Genomic DNA, 15,437 nt, shown 5'->3' on the forward strand with positions numbered 1-15,437 from the left:
GTAGGATTGGAGCAATTTTACTCCATTTTTACTTTTACTCCATTTTGGAAGAAAAAATAGAGTTTTACTCCATTTCTGTGGTGAACGTAACTCCAAAAGATGGGGAGAAAAAATAGAAAGAGAATAAGGAAGATCCTATTACTCTCTTTTCAGTTACATGGAAAAAAATGAAAAGGAGAGCCGACATTTTTTGCCAAAATCACTCAAATAATCGTTGATAGTAAGTTAAGATTGTGCGTGATTTTATCCATCTTCCAAATATAGACTGAGAGAAAAGAGAGAATTATGCAAAAAATAAAAAAATTGTATATGAGAGTGTGTAATGAGAAGATACTTGAGTAACATTTAACCACAATACAAAATGTGCCTCCAAAGTTTAACTCTTCTCATCATCTTCACTCTCTTTTACTCACATGCGTTTGCTCTTAAGAAGGTCATCTCTTTCTCTATATTTACGTTGCTTTTACAAATTAATATGAACATGTTTGATTGTTTAATTGTGTGTACAGTCCTATATAGTGTATTTGGGATCTCACGCCCATCCTTTTACTCTCCTCTCTCAAGCTCATCTAGATCGTGTTGCTCATTCACATCGCACTTTTCTCGCCTCTTTCTTGGGAAGGTATCATCCTAAAAAATAAGGGTGTTTGATCATTTAATTATTTCTCAACACTGCATGAAACAAACCGCCTCTCAATATTGCAGCCATCAAAGTGCAGAAGACGCCATCTTTTACTCATACAAAAGACATATCAATGGCTTCGCCGCTGTTCTTGACGACAAAAAAGCTTCAGAAATCGCCAGTAAGATCATCGATCCTAAGATTATGGATGCATTTCTCAGTCCCTTTGGTTTCACCTACCAAAAATATTAATAAGTTTTTTTGTAAATGTAGAGCATCCAAATGTAGCATCTATATTCTTAAACAAAGGAAGGAAACTGCATACCACTCATTCATGGGATTTCATGCTTCTTGAGAAACATGGAGTCGTTCACAAGTCTTCTCTGTGGAAGAAAGCAAGGTTTGGAGAAGACACAATCATCGCTAATCTTGACACAGGTAAACTTCCAAAGAAATAGTGTGATTTGCTCACAAGTCGAAGTCTATCTATTACAATCATGCTTCATAATAATTATATATGTATATTATAACCGTCAAGACCATCTCAAAAGTTCTATTGTTTCCATCAGACTTTTAACAAACTCTATGGCTATATCGGTTACAGTTATTCTAATGCATCATATTAGTTTAAAAAAACAGTCGCAAAATATTTGGTGTAGTGGACATTTTACTATGTTGTTCTTTGTAAATTTTGGAAGATTTAAAATATGTATATTTATGAAGGTGTGTGGCCTGAGTCAAAAAGCTTCAGCGATGAAGGGTATGGAGATGTTCCAGCTAGGTGGAAAGGCAGTTGCCACGGTGATGTTCCTTGCAACAGGTTCACATAATCTCTCTTACTATCAACAACTTTATTTTAATTTATTTTATTATTGTTTGATTCATCACATGTAACCAGGAAGCTCATTGGAGCAAAATACTTCAACAAAGGCTACTTAGCGTACGCAAAATTCCCCTCCAACTCTACCTTTGAAACCCCTCGTGACCTCGACGGTCACGGCACCCATACTCTCTCCACAGCGGGAGGAAACTTTGTCCCCGGAGCCAATGTATTTGGACTTGGCAACGGTACGGCTAGTGGCGGTTCTCCTAAGGCGAGAGTCGCCTCTTACAAAGTGTGCTGGCCTCCTTTTAAAGGTGCCGAATGCTTTGATGCTGATATCTTGGCAGCGATTGATGCAGCTATCGGTGACGGTGTGGATGTTATATCGGCTTCAGTGGGCGGGGATGCAGGAGATTATATGAATGATGGCTTGTCCATTGGTTCCTTCGTAGCAGTCAAGAACGGTGTGACGGTTGTGTGTTCTGCTGGTAACTCGGGGCCTAAACCTGGAACGGTCTCTAACGTTGCACCATGGATTATAACCGTCGGAGCTAGCTCCATGGATCGGGAGTTTCAAGCATTTGTAGAGCTCAGCAACGGCTCACGCTTCGAGGTTTTGATCTTAACATAATAATAGTCCAATATCTCTTCATTCCTTGTGCTACAAGTATTGGTTTGAACGCAGGGAACAAGCCTCTCTACGCCTTTGCCTGAAAACAAGATGTACGATCTGATCAGTGCCGCGGACGGTAAAGCAGCCAATGCGTCAGCGTTACAAGCGTAAGTAAAAGCTATGTCCATTTTTTTCGTAATGCATGTAATAAACTAATAACATAAGTACGTATTAACTAATGTTTGAATATATATAGATTGCTATGCAAGAAAGATAGCCTAGACCCGGAGAAAGTAAAAGGCAAGATCGTCGTGTGTCTAAGAGGAGACAACGCACGTGTGGACAAGGGACAACAAGCAGCCACTGCTGGTGCCGTAGGAATGATACTATGCAACGACAAGGCGAGTGGAAACGAGATCATCTCCGACGCTCATGTCCTTCCCGCTTCTCAGATTAATTACAAAGACGGTGAAGCTGTGTTTTCATACCTAAACTCCACAAAAGACCCCAAAGGCTACATAACTGCACCCAACACTCAGCTACACACGAAGCCAGCTCCTTTCATGGCCTCGTTCTCTTCCAGAGGCCCCAACACCATTACCCCAGGAATCCTCAAGCCTGACATAACCGCACCGGGTGTCAACGTAGTAGCCGCCTATACGGAAGCCACAGGCCCTACAGACATAGAATCCGACAACCGTAGAACTCCTTTCAACGTCGAATCGGGAACGTCCATGTCTTGTCCTCACATCTCCGGCATCGTCGGTCTCTTGAAGACTCTCCGCCCTCAATGGAGCCCCGCCGCGATCCGTTCCGCCATCATGACTACTTCAAGAACTAGAGATAACACTCGAAAGCCAATGGTTGATGCAACGTTCCACAAAGCAACTCCTTTTGGGTATGGGTCGGGCCATGTTCAGCCCAATAAAGCTTCCCACCCAGGTCTTGTCTACGATCTCAACACTGGAGACTACTTAGACTTCCTCTGCGCCATTGGTTACGAGAACAAGGTAGTTCAACTCTTTGCCGATGATCCGCTATACACGTGCCGTCAAGGAGCTAATCTTTTGGACTTCAACTACCCTTCGATCACTGTCCCTAAACTCACGGACTCTGTTACAATCACTCGTAAGCTCACGAACGTTGGACCTCCGTCCACGTACAGATCCTATTTCCATGCGCCCCTTGGAGTTGAAGTCTCCGTAGAGCCCAAACAGCTCACGTTCAGCAAAGTTGGTGAGGAGAAGATGTTTCAGATGACTATCGGGGCCACGTCAGAGAAGGCTTTAGGGTACGTCTTTGGAGAGCTGACGTGGACTGATTCAAAATACTACGTCAGGACTCCCATTGTCGTCCAACTTTCAAGCTAGTCTCTAGCTACTTTATTCATCACTCTACTTTTTTTTTTTATCTTTTGGCGTTTATTTTTATATCGAACATTCTATTAGTTTTGGATAATATTTAAATTTTGAGCTAAGTTTGGCAGCTTAATGTTTAAAAAAACAATTCGACATGCATAATCTAATCTTTTCTAGGATAATATTGTAGTTTCAGATAGTTTTATGCTATATTTTGCCAAGTGGGCTCAAGACCAACCAATTAGGATCTTCTTTTATTGTTTTTAAAAACTTTCCAATTTAATTTTTTTTTAACTATAGAAGCACTAGATGCAATGTAACAATGTCTTTTGAATTTTTCTTTGAGCAACCAATGTCTTTTGAATATAATTTTACATTCATTCCGAAAATACAATATTTTGCCAAGTGCAAGTTTGCGTGTTAGTGACAAGGGTACTACTGTAGTACTACTACATAAAGTGTGCCTGGTTTCTTGACGTGCTAAAACGGCAGCGATCGTCGTCTCGTGGCAGCAAAGGCAGTGTTGAAACGGTAAGTCAAAGCTGAGATTTTTCTGATTGCTGATTGTTTTTGAAGCAAAAATGTGAAACCTTTTTGAAAATTTGGTCTCAAGAAGAACAAAGTCGTGATTTTTAGTGCAACTGGAATTGATATGGAGACATGATCAGCACTAATATCATATGTCTTATGTGCAATGGAAGTGTATAATTGGGACCAAATTTGTGTCACATTTTTCTTTGTTATTGCTTGGAAGACATATCTTGGAGAGTTATCTTCGGAAAAAACACAAAGGAGTTATGGACTTATGGTTATAAATTTATAATCACGAAAGTAATGATGTAATTGTTCTTGTCTACGTGATAAAAATCGCTCAGCTCATAAATGCTATAGACTATATAGTAGTGGGATAATACTAATATTTAATTTCTCATAATATTTTGTGCAAACTTTTTATTGTGACAAGTGTTAATGTGACTGAACGAAATGTAATTATTTAATTTCTCCTAATGTTTATGTTGACATAATATTTTGACAAGTGCTAATTTGAGTGAGCGAGACAAATGGATTGTGCTTTATCCGGGTCCCAGTGACAAAAGGAGTACGAGACGTACTACATAAAGTGCGAGTGTGTATTGGCTAAGCTTGACCCATTACTAAAACTCACTCGGGTTACTGGATTACATTACACCCGGCAACCAAAAGAGATGCAGACGAGTCTTCCACAGGACCTTGTCCCTCTCGTCAAGTTTCCGCCGCGCCACCGTCGCGAACCCCAGCTGTACATCGTGGACCCCACTTCGAAAGGCAGTGTCGATACCGTAAGTGACCCAGATCTTGCCATCGTAGAGTGAAGAAAAATCTCATCTTTCCTTTTTTGGTGTGTGTCAGTGCTTTAACGAGCCAGGGAGTGGTAGAGAGATTTCATCTCTAGTATCTGTTCAAAGACACTTGGTTGGAGAAGTAGACGACAGACGCTTGTCTCGAAGTCCAAAGTTTTATGAGAAACGCAGAACCGAACAGGTCTCTATTTGATATGTGGACAAGCATATGGGGGGGTTCTTGTCTGAAATCACCGTGTTTTGGATTTTGCAGGGTAATCGCGTTGCTTCCAAGGATTTCCGTTTGCCTAGAGGATGGACCGTTAAAGAGGTTCCGAGGAGAAACTCCCCTCGTAGTATTGATAAGGTGCTTATGACAGACAAAAGGAATCAGCAAGTTTCACATGTGGGCTAGTTAAGTGTAAGAAGGATTGAACAAAGAAGTATCACTAACCATTTGTATTGGTTCGTTGCAGTATTATACAGAGCAAGAAACGGGAAAACGGTTCCGGTCCCTTGTTTCCGCTGAGAGGTACTTGAACTCTGTCGGGAACGGTACAGTTGCGTCGGTTTTGCACTCTGTTCCGGTAAGTTTTTCTAAGCTTTTGTCATCATTTAGAAGGGTAAAAGATTTAACAGCATGAACCGGTTTGACGTTGGTTTTCTTCTTTAACACCTTTTCAGCTTTTGGCGATTTGTAATGGTACTGGATATGCGCCGGTGAAGTACACGCAATGACAGGTCTTTTAACCAAAATATGATTTTACTCCAGTGAAGTCACTCGCCTACTGCAAGATCTATATGTATTTGTATGGTCTCTATCTAATCTTGAATGTACAGCAACAAGTCTGACTGTTTAACAGACTAAGATTATGCACAGTTTCTTTTTGTTCCTGTGCAAAAGATTATTTAGTTTTCTTTCAATTTATTGATGAAAAACTACAAACAGTATATGAATTGATATGTATTTAGCAAATGATCATGTCTACAACGGGTGTCTAATTCGAGAGAGGAAAAAGATTGATCCATGTCCTATATAGCAATATACTCTATACATTTTTGGTCAAGAACCTCTAACCAACATTCTTTTTTGAATGAATGGTAAATTGTATTCATAAAAAAACTTATGTACATCAAGTGCTACGATGGTGTTTATAATGTGGAATAAAGTATAGACTAAAAGAAAAGGAAACAAATTAGCTAACCTTGTCTCCTCTGGAGCCAAACCAAATGCTCAAGCCTTCATCATACTTGTGATCCCCTGTCTTCGAATGGTAGCAAGTCAGTTCCTGACTGCGTCGAGGGTAATGGGTTCTCTCCATGCCTTCTACGACTCCTTTCCCTCCATATCATGTGGGTGGTTGTTTGAAATGTCTGACCCATGCATGAGGAATAGCCGAACTCGCTCTTGATCAAAAGTGTAGGAAACTAACCCAATACTAGTTACTAATAGATGAGTTAGAATATGTTAATAACGAACAACTCTATATTTCATGTCATTTTCGACAGGGAACTGGATAAAGTATAAATCTTGACACTAAAGACCAAAGAAGCTATAACCCAAACAAGCATCTGTTTCTATCCTTTCTGTTATCTAATCACTAATTATAGTTGTCCTTGTTTCACTATTTGATAGCATGGTTCATGTTGTAAGTATAATGGATGTCCACTCTAGTAAATGCTATTGTGGGGTTAATGTATCTCTTTCTTTGACATAGAAATTTACTATGATATAAATGAAAAAGACTTTGAAAAGCAGTGCTACTGAAGACTTCTAGATATAGGTAAATGGAAACTTCTAAGTTTTCAAAGTCAAAAGACAACATTGTTGGTTATTGAAATTTCTATTGGTATGATTATTAAAATATTTATACATGCTACAATTTGAAATCGAAGTTGACGCCAAAAGAGTGCGAATAAGCTAAAATTAAAGGTCACATACTTTTTCTGAATTATAAATTTGTAACCTCAAGGCACCACCCCAACATTGACTCTCTGCTGTTTTATAATCTCAAGGACAAATATCACTTTACCACATTTCAATGGCACTTATTCCATATACTATTATGATTTCGAGGTAGTTTCCAGTAACAAATATTTGACTCCCCTAACAAATCACGCCAAACTAGTCAATTTGTAAATTTATAAGTATATGCTAAACTGTAAAAAATATTACATTCAAACAGAGTTGTCAATTGAATCTAACTGAAACTTATAAGAGCATCTCCAAGGGGACTCTATTTTTTCCTCTATAATTTACACTAAAATAGAGTAACTCTATTATAGAGTTGAATTTGCTCCAATGGTTCACTCTATAATAGAGTTACTCTATAATAGAGTGAAATATAAAGTATTCTTGTTTTTTTACTCCAAATATAGAGTGAAAAAACAAAAATACTCTATATTTCACTCTATTATAGAGTAACTCTATTATAGAGTAACTCTATTATAGAGTGAACCATTGGAGCAAATCCAACTCTATAATACAGTTACTCTATTTTAGAGTGAAATATAGAGAAAATTATAGTGTAGCATTGGAGATGGTCTAAGCGAGATTCCCAATAACTTATGCGGTAAAATAAAACGAGTCTGAAATTAACCTCAAAGTACACCTAGGCTCAAACTACAAGATTTTTATATGTACCCATCATGTTTACTCTTTAACTTTTTGGGCACCCACTGGGGTTTTTAGTAGTAGTTACCTACACATATTACAATGCTTACAAGTTACAACTACTCATCATTCCCTATTCTTCATTTTTTTGTTATTAAACCCACGCAATAAGCTTGTCTGACTCCGTGCCGTTTCATTGCAGATTTTTGTTACTGATGCACACCATTGTTCCTTAGAGCCACCGACTTTGGTTTCCTCGGAATACACTTTGCTCGAACAGCCTCTTCTTCATCCTTTTCAGTAGTTGGTCCCATTCTTGAACTCCTAATACATAATGAAATATTGAATTATTATTATAACATTCACAAATATCTCATATTTGTGTTGAAAAGAAATCTACTATGAAGACATGTTTGAAAGACACACCAAAACGTACTTCTCTACTTTTTACCATTTTCAGCTCTTCAATCAACCCACGCCATAACCAATTATTGGGCATGTACAGGATGAAAGTATAACGAAACGAAGCAGACTACGCGCCGTTTCTTATCAATGCTAGTGAACTGCTCGACGTTTTCAAATCCATTAATTTATTTTTACCTGTCAGCATTGTAAGAAGAGGATCTTTGCAAAGCAGGAACAAGCTCCTTCTTGGTCTCAATCAAACTCCCGCTAAAATACTCCTTATCTTCCAATTTCACCCTTCCAAAACTCGCTAACTCCTTCTCTGCCCTCTCCAGACTGTTATCCCCTGCTCCTCGCGTTACCGTACGCCCAGTCAACGACAGCCCATGATCTTTCAACAAAACAGGCCCACACTCCTTAAACGACATCGTACCGCACGAGATCAGCTGCATCAACACAGCCGAAGCCCTCATCCTCCCGCTCGATAAGCTCTCGACCGTCCGATGTTCGCTGGCGCTCTCGTTTTGACGCAGTATCAGCCGTCCATCTGCTTTGATCAGATTCTCCAAAGTCTCGGGGCTCGAATCCGACGGCGGAGGAGAAATCTCGTCTCTGCTCAGCTCAGTGCTCTGATTCTCGAAACTCGCCGGACTTTCCACCTCCTCCTCCTTCGCCGGCTTTCTCCGCCGCCTTCGATCCTCCGTCTGCGTGGCAGCGTCCGCGGCGACTCTGCGAGTCGACTCGGCGGTGGACTCGGTTGTTGCTTTGTAGACCTTGTACTCGCTGAGATCGATAGAGCTCCACGACTGGTTACGCCGGCGACTCGCCGGCGAGACGGAGTTGGAGTTTTTCTCTGGGTTTAAAGAGCTCGTATCTCTAAACGACGTCGTTCCGAGGAGGCTCCTGGGGTTAGAGAGGAGACAAGAATCAAGAACCTCGGAGCCTTTGAGTACATACTCTTGACCTTGAACGGGGAAGATGAAGTCGTCCTCCGATAAGTCGTGCCAGACAAATCCATTTTTGTAGCTCCTGAAATGTCAGAAGATCGGACGGTTTAGGTTTAAAAAGGCAGATGAATAAATAGAATCGACGGTGGAGGAGATACGGTTACCTTTTGGAAGACCAAGAGTAGAGACTTGCCATGCCTTTCCCTCTAAGATCATTCAAACGGTTTATCACATCTGAAAAGAGTTGGAATAACATTAGAAAGTTTTTGAAGATACAATTTGAAAAGTTGCCACCTTTATCACTGTTCTGTTCCAGTAATAGTAATAAAGAGTAAACAGCCAAAGAGAAAAGAGAGTTTCAAAACCTTTTGAACTCAAAAAGCAACTTTTTTATTTTATTTTTGAAAAGCATGTCTTTTTCAGTTGCGGATCAAGAAAAGATGTGAGAAAAATTCAAAAGGGTTTAGTTATTACCTTTGAGATAGAGACCATCGGTGGAAGAAAGAGTGACTTCAATGAAATGAGGATGGTCGAGCTGACCATTCCGGCAGAGATAATAGACGACAGGGACTTTCCGGTTAAGAGTCGGTTTATGACGAGGCTCGGTCCAGATCCGGTTCCGGTCAGGACTGGTGTCTTGTTGGTCTCTAGATCTCCTGGGGACCAAGTAGTTGCTATCTGGTGTTTCTCTGAACGCTCTTGAACTCATTATTTTGTGTTTTTTGTTTGTTGGAAGTGATGGAATGAAAACAGAGGAAGAACACGAAGTGAGAGTTATTGGGGGAGAGTTATGAGGGAAGTGATGTTGATGGAAAGACAAAAATCTTTTGTTTATGAGTTTTGGATTTATAGAAAGTAAAATGAAGAAGAGTGATGGAGAGGAGAGAGGGGAGTTTTTTGAAAAATGGGATGCGAGAGACAAATGACTACACAACAAATAAAACTTTGGTCTCAATCTCTCTCTTCTGGTTACTCTGATATCAGCTCTTACTTTACGCCAGTAGAAAAGCATTTTCTAAAGTCAATGTCATTTAAATTCCTGTCATACCTAATTGGCTAATTCTATTATTTTGGGAGTTTGTTTTAGGGGAGTATTTTTCAAATTTGAAATTTTGTATAAGGGTTTGGTAGAGATTTTGAATAAGTAATTAATCATTTCATTGTTAGACTAATGTTTGTATTTTGAACTAGGGTAATTAATTCAATCTCTAATAGAGAATAACATTAGGTTTTGAAGGCTACCCGAAAAGAAACATCAGATTTTTGAAGAATTTTCAAAATTTCAGCTTTTTCAAATTAGAAGACCACTAAGTTTCAGTTTTATGGGACCTTCGTGTTATTTGTATTTTTTAAAGAATATTAAGTAATAAAAACGTTATAATTTAGTAAGTTTGGTGTACATTTTTGTATAAGTTCATAATGTTATTAGATCGGAAGATCATCGACTTAGTGATCCTTTTATGTCATTATATTTCTATTTACTATCCTTTATATATTAATTAAAAATTATTATAATGTTTTTTCATAGACACGTGATATCAGAATGATGATTTTTATGATATAGGTCGATCCATCTAAACATATATTATATTTAATTAAACTTATTATCAAATTGATTAATTAAAAGTGCACAAAAGAATATTTCCATTATTTACTTAAATAAAAGTTACAAAATTACCTAATATGACTAACATATATATGACGATTATTGATTATGAATAATAAATATTAGATAATAATTTTTGTATCATCTTTTTTTTTTAATTTTATGTTATTGAAAGAAATTAAACAATCACGGTAAACATATAATAAAAATTTAGATTTTTTCTTATATTTTTTATTTTGAATTTGTTTTAAACAATTATAAATTATTAAAAATGTTTAAAATCCCACATTGAAATTTTTGTGATCAATGTCTTAACTTTTGTTTTTGTTATAACAAGATACAAATGATCATAAAATCGTATGAATATGAAGCCTCATTTAATAGATATTCATATATATATATGTATATATGTATATATATTTATATCTATCTTAGTATTGTTTAAATTAAACTATATATCAAATTAAAATAGATCAGTACGTTAATTTCAAAATTTTCATTGAAAATGTATTAAGATCTTAATATTTCATATATTGATTTTTTTTTTGATTAATGGGTTAAATTTGTTTATTAGAACAAATATACAAATGTTAATAAAATCATATGAGTAGAATCTCTCAATAATAAATATTTATATTAAAATATACTATATATATGTCAATATCATTATATACCATATAAAATAAATAAAATAATTATTTTGATTTATTTACCAAAAACATTATTGTAGATAAACAAGATGTATTGTTTTGATTTATGTGATTACTCTAATTTAATTATATACATAATACGTAACTGAACACAAAATAAATAATAATATATAAAAATTATTTGTATAGATAATGTTCATTCCGTGTAAGACGTGAATCTTAATCTAGTTACTAATATAATATGCCTATAAGAATTTGAAGTTTAGTTTATTATTCACATTAGACATTTATATATTTTGATTTTTTCAGATGTCATAATTTTTACTTTTTTACATAAAATTTTAAATAGTCTAAATAATTTTTTGATATTTTGTATGTCAAATGAAAATAAAAATATAAAAACTAAAGTTAAGTGTTTTCTAAATATTTTTTAAACATAAAATATATACATATCTAAACTATTATTTTAGGTTTTAAAAAACATTTAGAAAATATTAAACTTTAGTTTTTATGTATTTATTTTCATAGATAATATATTATTATATAAAAAAATTAATTCATTTCCCTTCAATTTCTAACCATTTGTTTTGGAAATAATTAAATTACTTATTTGGCATTAAAGGCTGCCAAATGGTACCTATTTTGCTATCATACATACAGACATACCAATATGAAAATGTATATCTGAATATAAACGCTGCTAATCTAAACCAAAAACGTAATATTTTTCTAATAAATATTTATTAATACAATAACATTTTTATAAAGATACACGCATCATTACCCTTTTTTTTAATTAAACTTTGTTTTTTTTCTATTTTTGGTACAAATGTTAAGAAATACAAAACTATATTTCCTACGAAGGTCGAAGAAATCAAACATATCTTATTTTTATGGAGAAATTTGAAATGTTCTAATTCTTAATCCAATTATTTCTATATAAAACCAAATTCTAAATTTTGTGTTACAGCATTAAAGCAACTGTAGATTTGATTTTCCGCTACAAAGACACTTACGCTGAATACATTCTCTAATCAAAATGAAACTTTTTTTAAATACAAATCAAAATGAAACTAATAAGTACATTCACATATAAATACGTCAATACTGCTATACAAAATAAATATAATTACAAATTATTATTAGTTGAATTTTAAACCACAAAAATGTAACTCCACCAAAAATACAATAATATGTTTTTTATAAATATAGATTTATCAATATGGTTAAGTTACAATAAATTACGATTACATGCTTTTATAATGGTTTGAGAATATACGTTTACAACCACATACTACATTACTACACTATTATACGTAGAAAATAGTTAAAAATATATAAATAATACACAATATAATATTACATTAATATATATAAATCACACGTGCACCCATCAATACTTGAGCATCAAAATAGAAAAGCAAAATTATGTTAGTCACAAACATCCATCTTATTATATATATATAAGTTAAAAGCCAACTTAAAATTAACATGTATAATATTTAATATAAAAGAATTGACATGAAATATATAATAACTATTTTAAAAGTAATATAAAATCTTAAATAACAAAAAATGTTTTAGAGAATGTAACTTTTTTAAAAAAAGTATTAATTTAAAGAATCATGTCTATTAAATTAATATAAAATAGTACACAAAAAAAAATTATTTATATAAAATTAAATTGATACCAGTGCAAACTTATTGGAAAGCTAACATCAAACAATTGAAAAAACAAATTATAATCGAATCTAAACAACACTCAAAATTATTTCAATAAAATAATGAATGTATTTATGTTGTACCATGACAAACTCTAAAATAGTTTGTATTATAGATTGTTTCCTTGATTTCAATTTTTCTTACAACAAATTTCATTTTCAAAATTTACAGACCAATAATCCGCGCGTAGCGCGGACAAGAACCTAGTACTATTGACCAATAAACTTACGTACTTACGAGATATTATATAATTTTTTGGTAAAAGAGATTATATATAATTCATGTACATGTTTGATACACTTAAATAAAACTACAAAAGACAAAAAAAACTTATATGTACTGTTTCTAGTTTTTTTTTTTTGTACTTTTTCTAGAATTAAAAGTTGTCAATACGAATAAACCAAATTATCGGAGGCATAACTACATTAAGTGGACTAATTTAATAAGGTTTGTGCAGTATATCGAGTCAAGCATCGCGCTATTAAAAGCGTTTTAAAGTGTTCACAAGATTTTAAAGTGTTAATGAAGTTGACTAATGGATACCAGTTAAGAGTCTTATTGACTACAAGTATGAAAGCGACAATTTTAAATGTGTCGTCCGTTTCAACTACTACTTGTTATCCGTGGACCTCTACCACTTGGCATATCCTCATAAGCTTACTGCTTACAAAACAGTGATACAAAAAGGTGAAAACGGAGGTCCATATACTGGCAACTATGATCTCTATGCAGACTATTCTAGGGACGTAGGCTTCTTATGTTCGAAATTTACAGTCTCGAATGTTTTCAAACACACCCACAGAAAATACATAATTGATAATTTTTATAACGCTTTGGTCGCAAATTCACAACTGAAGTTAATATAGCATCATCCTCACGGGCACGACGAGAAATTGTTTCACCTTCATGCTGCAAGGCTACAAGCCACCACAATAAAGTTAAACTTTTAGGTGCGGGCCACAATGAAATGAAACCATGACTGGTGTTTTGTCATTTAAAAATCATATAGATTTCTCTTTTTCATTTAAATGTTTATGTCTTCCTCGAAGGAAAAAGGTTATACTTTGACTTTTTTTTTATCATGACAATGAGTTCACGGACAGTGGATCAATGTGGTCCCTTGAAGAGATTTTTTGATCAACTGTTTCTTTCATCAGCTGCATTATTATGTAATTGTATACGGTCTGAGTCACTGGACATAGATACACTTATAAAATCCAACTATTCTCTTCCATTCATCGAATGGCTCTCATACTCCGACTGAGATTTATCAATACACCGCTTGTTGTAATACACAAACATCTCACATTCGTTTTTCTTCATATTTTGATTCTTTTGGGTCATACATCTCTTCTTCAATGAAGATGGATGATAATTACATTTGTATAGCTTTAAATTGGTATTTTGTTCGGTCAATAAATAACCTAAATAATGAATACAAACACTGTTGTATCAGATATTCAACAGTTTTTGTTTTTAGATTCCAGTGTATAGTGAATTAGTGATATCAGGTTAACTAGGCATAGTTTTAAATAGTATGACAAAATATCAAAGCTGACATAACAATGGCCAACAAAAATAAAAACAAAACAAAACTGCCGTCGGTCGTCCATTCCATTTTTGTTTATTCACGTGGGAACTCAAACATATGGAGTAGTGTTGTTTATTAGTAACAAATAAATTACTATCCACATTAACTAGTTTTGATACAACCAAGACACTATACTTTGTTCCATTTATTGTTCCTCCAAGCTGAATACGAGTTCCTGGTGAAAAAAAAAAGAAGTATCAAACAACGTACCACCAAGCTTCCTCCTTATAAGAGATTTTGGGGGTCAGTTGTTACAGTGGCCACTGAAAAAGAGAGTTAATCTGTTAATGCAGATAGTAAAAAACAGTATATCATCCAATGCAAACACATCTCCAATAGGCAATAGCCAACCATAACTAAAATCGTAATGTTAAATATTTAATTTAATTTTTCAAATTTTAGGATGAATAGTTTAAATAGGAGATAATAAGAAGTTAAATAGCATAGTTATATAATTAAACTAGAATTAAGCCAGCCATACGGATGGGTGAACAAATAAAAACAATAAAATAATATTTTAAATTTAATACATATTTTTAAAACTTATTTTACTCGCAATTAAAAATAATACTGATCTTCAGTATTTATGTTTATAAACTCAATCTCACTCCTAAATAATAAACTCTAAACATTAAACCCAAATGATATGATACTTTTGAGTAAGTGTATTTTCGAAAAGTGGTAGTCAACTTATGGTATTTCAAACAATTTATCTTGTTATTTTTTTTCTTTTTATATTCAAACTGATTTTCGATTAAATTGTTTTCATTATGTATTGATTTTTTTGTTATGCTTTTCATTATTTTTTTTATTTTTCTAAACTTGAGGTTAGTGAGAAAGAAATAACATAAATTTATGTGAATTCATTCTTTTTCTGTTCTATGTTTGATGAAAAAAGAAAAACTATATCGTAAGTTGGTACCATAAAATAGAAAGTATTTTTTTAAGGTTTACCTTTTTAGCTTGATTTTATGAAACATCTAAAATATCATAAATAGTTGTCTTGTTGCCTTCTGGATTTTTTTATTTATTATTAAAATTTATTTACTTTTACTATCTATTGTTGCTAAATTAATACTGTGGATAGAATGATCGATATCAAATTTTTAGTTAAATTAAGAATAGAATACTAATTATAAAATATTTATGGATTATTAAATGTTTCGG

The 15,437-nt window shown here is 34.1% G+C and overlaps 3 protein-coding genes across 4 annotated transcripts; 2 read left to right on the forward strand and 1 right to left on the reverse strand.

Moving 5' to 3' along the window:
• Nucleotides 1-90: 90 nt before the first annotated feature.
• On the forward strand, nt 91-5,677 carry LOC103851546 (subtilisin-like protease SBT5.4). 2 transcript variants are annotated; one of them, XM_009128411.3, is made up of 13 exons: nt 92-433; nt 510-622; nt 706-803; nt 896-1,060; nt 1,346-1,442; nt 1,521-1,690; nt 1,805-2,058; nt 2,131-2,225; nt 2,315-4,735; nt 4,806-4,937; nt 5,010-5,102; nt 5,212-5,322; nt 5,420-5,677. In XM_009128411.3, exons 1-9 carry the CDS (start codon nt 362-364, stop codon nt 3,426-3,428), a joined length of 2,178 nt encoding a protein of 725 aa, XP_009126659.1. In that variant the 5' UTR covers nt 92-361; the 3' UTR covers nt 3,429-4,735; nt 4,806-4,937; nt 5,010-5,102; nt 5,212-5,322; nt 5,420-5,677. The 2 variants fall into 2 exon arrangements, with proteins under 2 accessions (XP_009126658.1, XP_009126659.1); XM_009128410.3 differs by having other exon boundaries at nt 91-433; nt 1,521-2,058.
• Nucleotides 4,622-5,473, forward strand: LOC103851547 (methyl-CpG-binding domain-containing protein 7). Its single transcript, XM_009128412.3, has 5 exons — nt 4,622-4,735; nt 4,806-4,937; nt 5,010-5,102; nt 5,212-5,322; nt 5,420-5,473. Exons 1-5 carry the CDS (start codon nt 4,622-4,624, stop codon nt 5,471-5,473), a joined length of 504 nt encoding a protein of 167 aa, XP_009126660.1.
• A 1,604-nt stretch (nt 5,678-7,281) lies between the features above and the next one.
• LOC103851548 (protein UPSTREAM OF FLC) lies at nt 7,282-10,504 on the reverse strand. The gene is made up of 4 exons (XM_009128414.3): nt 9,176-10,504; nt 8,866-8,935; nt 7,950-8,783; nt 7,282-7,673 (listed from the first exon to the last, which is right to left on the reverse strand). Exons 1-4 carry the CDS (start codon nt 9,711-9,713, stop codon nt 7,559-7,561), a joined length of 1,557 nt encoding a protein of 518 aa, XP_009126662.2. The 5' UTR covers nt 9,714-10,504; the 3' UTR covers nt 7,282-7,558.
• Nucleotides 10,505-15,437: the final 4,933 nt, after the last annotated feature.

Source organism: Brassica rapa, chromosome A02 (assembly GCF_000309985.2).
Source record: "Brassica rapa cultivar Chiifu-401-42 chromosome A02, CAAS_Brap_v3.01, whole genome shotgun sequence".
In the NCBI taxonomy this organism is placed as follows: Eukaryota; Viridiplantae; Streptophyta; class Magnoliopsida; order Brassicales; family Brassicaceae; genus Brassica; species Brassica rapa.